Raw genomic sequence first — 9,554 nt, forward strand, 5'->3', positions numbered from 1 at the left:
GACAGGTAAATCATTGTAGTACATTTTATTTTGTTTTGTAATTAATACTTTCACTTATCAATTAACAGAGGATCTTTGAGAATCTCAGCTTCAGAGAAGTTGCAAGGCTAAGAGCAGTATGCAGGACTTGGGCAGACGTTGGAGCCAAGATACTAGAGAAACGCAGAAGACTGCACTACTTGACCATTCATCCTCACAGTATCCCCACCACAGAGGGGAAGGTAAGAACACTCATTGAAGTTATGTCCTGTTTTGTTATACGTGACGTGGGATATCTTTGACGTCAGATATTTTGTTTATATGTTGACAGTTTTTTTCCAGTTTGTATATTTGATATCTGCTTGATAATTAAAGGAAAAAATTGACAGTAAATATGTGAACATTAACAAAATAGACATTTTGGGAAATTAAAGCCTTACTGTAGGCTGTAGATATATCATCAAACATATCTGTTTAGAATCTACATAGGAAGACGTTACGATATTTACAAAAACGTTGGCTTGTTTGTGACAATATTTACTGCAATTGAAAAACTGACGTAAACCAGCTGATTACAGTGTTTGCTTTATATATATTTGGCAGAAATTCATTGCTTAATCATTATTCATAGTTGTATACCAGGTTTAAGTAACTTCAGTGTCTTCCCTTTCTTCCTGGTACTAAAATTAATTTAGGGTGAAAAAAAAATACTAATAACAAGAAAAGAGTTCCCTGTGAATACTTGTGGGAAACTATTTACTACCCAACAATACACAGCCAATTTAGGGTTCAAAGGGTCCTGCATCATATTGGTGGAAGAAATGATTCAGAATTTTCCTTTCTTTCAGGTGACCATTGGTGAATTATCTCCAAGCAGTTTATTTGAAGGATTTTTTGAGCACATTGTTAGCAGACCACGATATTGCATTGGATTCTGCAATGAAGATTGGTTGAGTCGCACTGACATCTTCAGCAAAAAAGGAGAAAATGGTGTGTAATTTGGTGCTTTCTTTATTGGTTTATCACTTAAGTGAACATTGAATATAAGAAGGTACTTCTCATCTTGAAAATTAGAAATGAAGTGGATTGTTGTAAAACATTTAACATGTAAATAGAGAAATGCAGGCCATAGAAATAGAAAGCAAATATACAGTTGATCACTAAAGTAGATTGATATAAGTTATTTTCCTTTCTCCATTTTTATTTGATAATTTATTTAAACTTTAAAAAAAAATTCTGGATGTCAAATTATTGTTTGTTTGTTTTTTATTTGCTTCCATCACAGTACAATAGATTCTAATTCCCATTGATTATATTCTTCAGATTTTTCTGAGAATGTCTTTTGATTGATGCTGGTTTACCTCAACAGGAAAACTTACCCTCGCTCAGTACCTCCATGGATCTCTGCCCAAAACGTGTGAATTTGGACTGTTCTCGGCCACAGGAATCATTGGCACTGTTGAAAACAATTATCAAGGACATTGGTTAGAATCGGCTAACAATCTCAATCACATAATTCTCTCCTTTCTGCACGATGAAGAGAAAGACGGACAAAAGGCCAAAAGAAGCTGCCGGCGTCGTAGCAGTGATGAGATTCAGTCCAGGGAAGATCTCGCAGAATCGGCATCCCCCGTAGTGTCTGATCAGAGTGCGAGTGCTTCCTCCAATAACTCAAGTCAAGCCTCAGCTGCTAGTGCTAAAGAGGAGGCGAATGTTAAAAGGTCCCGGGTTGGTTACAGTATTGAAGTAGAGGCTAGATGGAGTACATCATTGCGACAAGCAGATGCTGTGTCTTTACTTTTGATACCACACCATCCAGGGGTGAAGTTGAAGTTCTTTAGCATCAGCATGGAGAGCTTTCTAAAGAGATTTGTAAGTATTATTATTGCTCTGATTTAGTAACATTGTAGAATATAGCTAACAATATTATAGAAGCTTTGAAATGGTTACTCAAGGGTATTGTACCAGCACCATTGCAGTTATGTGTCCTGTTATAGTTTCCTAATACATATAATATCACTCCCATTATCTCTTTTTTTAACTTGTGTGATAATAAGACACTTCCTAGATTCATTGAATTATTTATTGATAGGCTTTATTTGAAAATTTTACTCTTAGTTTTCCAGAATTGTGGTGTGAGCTAAGTTTTGCTTCAGTGGTGTCTTGTTTCCAATAAGTTTGTTATTAATCTATCTGTTAGTTTTTATTTTAAATGATCTAGAAATAATTTATAAAATAGTTGCAGAAGGTATCACCAACCTCCAGTTTAGGAAACACTGACTCAGAAGGCAGTATGTTAAAATGTGATAATTTTTATTTTAGCGGTCAGGAAGAGCACTGAATGATGTGACAGTATCTCCAGAAGAGTTCAACAAAATGACAAGTATGACACCTGAAGATGACCTGAAAGCTCTTCTCCTGTTTGATCTTGGTGCAGATGAGGAGACATTCACAGATGCCTTTTTGCAGGCAGCCCTTGAAAGGTAACGATATCCAACTGGTGATTATTTCACTGAATATTTAGAAATGGCTCTACATATTTCCTTTGCTTTTTTACCATTGTTTTGCCCTCTGTCCAGTCTTGTCTTACCCTTCACTGGCATGGATCCATCTCTTATGTTCTTTCCTTTTTTCATCCTTCATATTTTATCAGGGAAGCCTGACATATTGTTTCATAAAGCCTCTCTTAGCATATATCCATTTGACTTCAACCTGTCATAAACCACTAAAGGGGTAAGCATAACTCATGTGAATGAGGCCTCTGCACAACTGGGGGATCCATCTGATCCCGATCCAGCCCAAATCAGTTGTTCCAAAGTGATGGTTCTTTCCCATGAATCAGTGCAGCTGATCATAAATTGAAGCACAAAATATATGTAAAGGTATTTTAAACTTTATTTAGCCAAATACTTTATTTTACTATTATAACCTTGAAAGAATACAATTAGCCTACACAAAAGATGAGTGAGAAAGCAACGAGGCAGTGTTGTGGATATTGGAACTGGAGCGGTATGAAAAAAACATGGCTGAAGCAATAGATATTATTTTATTATTACAAAAGTAATTGTTGGGTCCCCAACAGCAGCCACCAGCTACAATAGATATTACACAGAAAGGAGGGTGTTTGACACTCCAATGGAACAAAACAAAAAAGTTTGAATTAGTGAATGTAGAAAATATACTTTTGTTCCATTTCTAGTCCACACACACGCAAAAGCAGACATTGGACTACATTTATAGCACCACCCTTCTGCATTTTTTCATCTTCCTCCCTCAGTTTCTTCCAATATGTTATAAGACTTCACACACAAGAGATACTTGAAAGTTTTTGATCACTGCAGCATTAGGTTTATTTGAGGGGCAATATCCTGTGTGTGTGGCTTTTAGACCCAGTCCATACAAACACTTACACAAAGTATGAATACTCCTTGCCTCATGTTTGAAATTCTGCAGATACTTTTTTGTTGTTTAGCCATTTTCTGAGGTCTTATTTTTGTCATTTGATATATTGTATCAAAATGGTAATATGCTGTGTAAATGCACAGGAAATGGTTCCTGTCCATGGACTTCTCCCTGGAGACAGCCCTTTCCCTGGCATGGCTCACAGAGGGTGCATTCCAACTTCATGGACCGATGGAAATTCTGCAAGAGCGTACAATTAAGCCTATTCTTTAAGGCCACTGAGTCAGTCTCCCTCCAAGTGCTTTGTGCACTCCATATAACCCAGTCCGGTCATCCTCTACTTAGCACCAATATCTCATGGCAAGATTTTCCAGTCTGCTCCTCTGCCAAATTTCTTCATGATAAGACCTCTCCATCACCCAGAACCATTTAGTTAACCCCAAAGAACTACAGTGAACATGTCTTTGATTGGGAAAATTGAACCGGTTAGTCACTTAGATTCACCCATCTTCTGGACACTATATACAGCAACTATCCTGAGCTTGACCATCTCACTTCTGTGAACAACTGACACAATTTTGATACCATTGAAGGTACTATATACCTATTGGACTGCTGCCAAAGTCCATAGCTTCAGACTTTCACCTGCAGGTCTCTTTGCATGTACTTGCACTTCACCTACACCATGCAGTGATATTGATATGCTAAGTAATGCTGATGAAAAAGGATAGAAGAACTAACCTAGTATGAAGCTCATAACTTTTACCAAGCATGCTTGTATTGCCCACAAGGTTAGTGATGGCCTTCAAGGATGAAGGATGGTTACATGCCATGCCCCAGGTCGCCGGGCATGGCAAGTACATACATGCCATGCCCATTGTGTGTGTGTTGAATTTAGTAATTGTTTATACATATAGATGGCTCCACGAGTACTGTCACCAATGTGCCAGCTACAAGAAGTACCTGTCTCACTTGTTTACCCTTTTCCTTGATTTTCAATATTTTTTAGTATTTAAAACTGTTGCTAGTAATGTCAGTAACAATATAGTAATTATAATGCTTATAACAAAAATAACAATGTCAATATTGATAGCATTATTGAAATAAAAGCATTTTCCCGCATTTTCAAGAAAAAGTAAGGTTGGAAGATCTATTAATTGACTCCTTTGTGGCTAAGCATTGGCAGAGCCATTTATATGTAGAAACATTTAACCAAGCATTGCCAAAGGGAACACACCATTTTCCCATCGACTTTGGGTTAAATTGACCCAGCTTATATTCCAAAGGTGCTAACACAGCCATAGCTTGGACTATCACTGACAGCATGCTTGTCTACTTGATACAAGAGCATCCCTGTTTGTCAAGGATATATACCATGGCCCCTAAGACTCTCCAAAGTCTCCACAGATACCCTCAGGAGAGGACTCATATATTGAGAAAATATTACAAATTAAATGTCAATTATTTGCTTCAACTTTCATGGGCAGGCACCATCAGGAGGACTCCTGTTGTTGTCTGCCACTTGCAGGTATTGGATCAGTAAATCAAACCTTTCCCTCATCATGACTAAAACCCATGATAAGCTTGCAGATACAGAGGCAAAGACAATTAAAGAAGGCAAAGTAAGCAGTGCTAAAGAGAAAAAAATCTAATCGTGTTTAGAGTACACAAGACATGTGGGGGGAAATCACATTGAATGTAAGGTAACATTAGTTTGCCTCTTGGATGAGCACATCCATGAGTTCTTAGTTGACAGTTTTGGAGTTTATATTCATTAAGGTTTGCGTTAACCCCAAGGCATCCAGAGAATTCTAAAAGTTGATTTTTTTTTTTTTTTTTTTTTTTTTTTTTTTTTCTTTTTTACTTTTTTGTCATTCAAACAGTTTGTCTAGAAGTGTTACATTCCCAAATTTGAGTGTGAAACTCTGACAGCATTTCATCAAAGTCCAGACTTGTGTTGTTTTGGGATGTGGGCCAGTTTGAAATTGCTGTGAGAGTTGGTGGTCTTAGGATGACTCCTTGGCAGATATACTTCATAGAAAGACAATGGTGAGGGAGCAGCTGAGGTGGAAAGCCATGCCATGTCACTTATGTCACTACCAGGTGATATCTTTGTAAAGCTATAGTCAGCAAGGAGTCAGTCAATAGACCTAATTAACCTCCCTGTTGTTATTATAGATATTGTTTTTAGCAATAACAGCTAATGGAACTTAAAATGTAGAAATGCAAAGGTTGAACAACATATCAGGCAACCAGGTTTTATAGGTTGTGTGTTTTCACACAATTCATTGAGTAGGGTTGGCACATTTTATCAAGTATACTTATTAACTTAATCACTTTATCACTTTGTGATACAACATTTATGAAACCATTTGTGTTAGCAAAATCATCATAACATGAATTTTAGAGTACATTTAGACATTCTTACAGGGAGATCAGTGGGAAAACAACTTTCCTATTTGGCAATAATCACTTAATGTTTGACAGGTTGGTGATGATGATTATCAACATACTGCATTCAGTCAGTAAGCCCCAATCTTGCATTTTTGCCTTGAAAAGATGTTGATGATGATTTAAAAAATAATAATAATAGATAGATAAATAAATGTATATCTTGGGTCTGTAGATTATGTAATAAGGTAGAAATTATGGAGTTCAAGTATCACCATAGAATTTGGTTGGTATTATTATTTTGGTAATTTTTAGTGATAGTAGTATTCATATTTTAATCATGGTTTCTTTCCTCAGACAGAACTATCAACTGGCAATTGGAGGGGGAGTAGTTGAGAGTCTGCAATGTGGAGATAAGAACAATGGTGAACTCACTAGTCTAGGAGTGGCTATTAGCGGACCCAACGTCATGGCAGCTTCAGTTGTCATTTCAAAATATGTTAGCAGTCCCAAAGGACTGGAATCATACATGAAGCAGGTCAGATTTCAATTTATTGTGAAAAAGGCATTGGTTATTTATGGTTTCCTCTATAAGATATAGATTTGTTTGTTTATAGACTATAAGTTTATATATCTTTTGATATATGTGTGTGTGTTGTATGTATGTATTATTATATGTATTATATATATTATATGTATTATGTATATTATGTGTATTATATATATTATATGTATTATATATATATATATATATATATATATATATATATATATATATATATATATATATATATATATATATATATATATATATATATATATATATATAGGGTGTGTGTGTATATATGCATGTATATACTTATACATGTATGTATATGTATGTATATATATATATATATATATATATATATATATATATATATATATATATATATATATATATATATATATATATATATATATATATATATAATCAAAAGATATATGTGATCATGACCAATATATATATATTTTTTTTTTTCTTTTCTTTTCTTTTCTTTCTTTCTTTCTTTTTTGTCTTTCTTTTTTTTATTGGTTGTGTTTTTAAGAGGAAGCAATTAAGCAATATATGTATGTAAGTATGATTATATGTATATATGCATTGATCAGAATACCTGCACTAGATTGTGCGTATATTATTAAGTAATGGTGTTTTTTTGTTTTTTTTTCGGCCAACAGCTTAAATCTTGTGGACTCCCAGAGGATCAGAGTTTAGCATTTATGTTTACGTGCTGTGGCCGTGGTTACTCGTGGTATCGGAGACGAGGCAATCCGTGGTTCGATTATCACAACGTTGAGACCAAGGCCTTTAGACAGGCCTTTCCAAATACACCAATCTTTGGCTTCTTCGGAGGTGGAGAGATTGGTCTGTGTCATTTCCCGAAATTTAATAGCACAGAAGCAGATGAGGATGTGGGCGTTAGATACAAGAAGCGGAAGAAGAAAAAATTATTCCATCAATTCTCAACAATTATTGTTCTTTTATCATTCTTGTGATAATCTTAATTATATATGTTTCATGTACATTGTCATAAAAACAAAACAATTAGCATTTTTATTCTTCATATTGTATAGAATGTTCTGTAAAAACTGTAGGCTTTTTGACTGCTGATCAACTAGAAAGAACAGGAATAATGGTAAAAAGTTTTGCCATGTTAGTCTGCAGCCAAGGTTATTTATCATGATAAGAGATGGTATCTGTGGGATAAAGTATTAAATGGAAAGAGTATGTTTTTCATTATATATATTTATATTAGAGTATTGTAATTGGACTTTTAGTCATTTTGGAAAACTGCTGAATGCTTTCTTATCTTAAATTTGAATGTCAGTATAAACATGTATCCATTATTTTAAAAATTGTACATTATGAACCTGTAAATTAATTAGGCATAAGAGTGTGAATGTACTTTATTCAAATACAGATAAGAAAAAAATATATGGTATATGTAGATGTAAAGATATGATAATCTATTTTGATACTCCTTTTTAATAAATTCTTCCATTCAGAATTAGCTGCATGAAGTTTATCAGAGAATCAAGTTCATTCCATTGTGAAGGATTTTTGTTTAGATTTTTCTCCTTTGCGTGTGTGTGCGCGCGCGCACACGTTGTGTGTGAATGACCTTTTTAAAAGGAGCTTCAAGTGATATGTTCAGATGTAAAATACATCTGAATGTAATTTTCTTTATAAAGCAGAGTACTTTATAGGTAGCTTCACATTAGGTAGATTACATTTTACTTTGATTATTGAGTTGTAACCACTATTAGCGGTCTGAGTTTAAGGTCACTGTTATAAAGTACTGTATATAGTTCCCTCTAGATTTGTTGTTCCCTTTTATTAGGAGTACATCTGTTTTTTTGACTCTATTTACCAGCAGGATGACCAAAACAATTTTATGAGTGTTAAAACAGTTTTGTCCAAACCTGACAAAAGTGGTTTTGTTTCTTTTTTACAGCTATAGCAAAAATAACAGAATTGTATTATATTTAATATCAGTCAAGAAAGAACCTATGTTCCAATTATATACAGAAAGATGATAATAAAAATAGCATTACAGCTACTACATATTCCAATGCTAATATGATTGATATTGCTTGTGAAGTAGTTCTTACAAAATTAAGAACATTTGATCCCTCAACATAGAGTTTGTGGGTTAATCTAGGGAACTGGAGAATCAGAAATTAAATTTACTATGCTGTTTGAAAACTAATGATTGAGTTATACACAACTATATAAACTAGTACAGGCCAACCCTCAACTTGTCTTGTAAATCTTAAAAAGAAAGCTGAGGCCACAATCACTGTAAGAAGACTCAAAATAAAGGAAATGCTTTACAAGTAAGTTTTGATATGCCAATCATCTCGCAACATTAACTATTCTATCACTGTTACAGAGCAAGTTGAAAGTTCATACATTACCAGATAGCATGAAAAGTTCTTAAGTTTGAGGACTCTCCTAAAACCTAGCTCGTTGTCGTCGTGGGAGGGCTTAGGAGACGGGGACTGAGACCCAATGTAGAAGATTACCCCTACCTTGGGCCTCAGCCCTTGCCTCAACTAATTTTGCTTGGTCCTTCTCTTTTCTCTAACGTATCTTCTTTACTCCCTTCTATCCCATTCCTAAGGTGTGAGAGCCGTGCTGAAAGGATGAAAGGCTGACTTTGTGTCAGTCACGAACGGCCTCCAGGAGCCATGGGCACGGTATTCCCTTGGCTAATTACTTAGCCCTTACCCCTTATGGGGACCCTAAGGGGTAGACCGTTTCTTTTCCCCAGTTTATTCAGGCTCACCATGGCAAGTAGTGAAGATTCCTCACCCTTGATAGAGGCATTAAGGCTTGCCCCTTCATCAAATAGCCCATCTGAATTTGATTTTGATGGTTTTCCGACCCCTGCCCCTCCTTTGACCACGGCTCCGACCACTGATGCTAACACCCCCTCTTTGAGGCCTACGAACAACTCTAACCATTCTGAAAAACCCATTCAGGTTATTACTCAACTCTTGGAAAATACCTTTTCCTCATCCCCAATATTCTCTTCATCCCCTAATGCACGACCCTCTTCAATGTCAACCCCCTCTTCCCTTATTACTACTCTTCATTCTTATTGTCCTACTCCACTCCACACCACCCCATCTTCCTCTCGCCCTCGTCCTTCTACTACCTCTACTTCTGCTAATCTTCTGGGTACTCTCTTTGGCCTAGCCAAGTGGGATCAATTCTTTGTGATTCCCCCACAGCCCCC

At 35.6% G+C, this 9,554-nt stretch overlaps 1 protein-coding gene across 1 annotated transcript in view; it reads left to right on the forward strand.

Annotated features, from left to right (window-relative positions):
- Positions 1–8,646, forward strand: part of LOC138867750 (uncharacterized) — an 11,461-nt gene extending 2,815 nt beyond the window's left edge. The window contains exons 2-7 of the mRNA XM_070144358.1: positions 69–221; positions 828–969; positions 1,349–1,851; positions 2,302–2,462; positions 6,130–6,310; positions 6,991–8,646. Of these exons, the coding sequence (XP_070000459.1) occupies positions 69–221; positions 828–969; positions 1,349–1,851; positions 2,302–2,462; positions 6,130–6,310; positions 6,991–7,308 (1,458 nt within the window). The 3' untranslated portion in view covers positions 7,309–8,646. The remainder of the gene's footprint in view (positions 1–68; positions 222–827; positions 970–1,348; positions 1,852–2,301; positions 2,463–6,129; positions 6,311–6,990) is intronic.
- The last annotated feature ends 908 nt before the right edge of the window (positions 8,647–9,554 follow it).

This window comes from Penaeus vannamei, chromosome 32 (assembly GCF_042767895.1).
Source record: "Penaeus vannamei isolate JL-2024 chromosome 32, ASM4276789v1, whole genome shotgun sequence".
Taxonomy (NCBI): domain Eukaryota; kingdom Metazoa; phylum Arthropoda; class Malacostraca; order Decapoda; family Penaeidae; genus Penaeus; species Penaeus vannamei.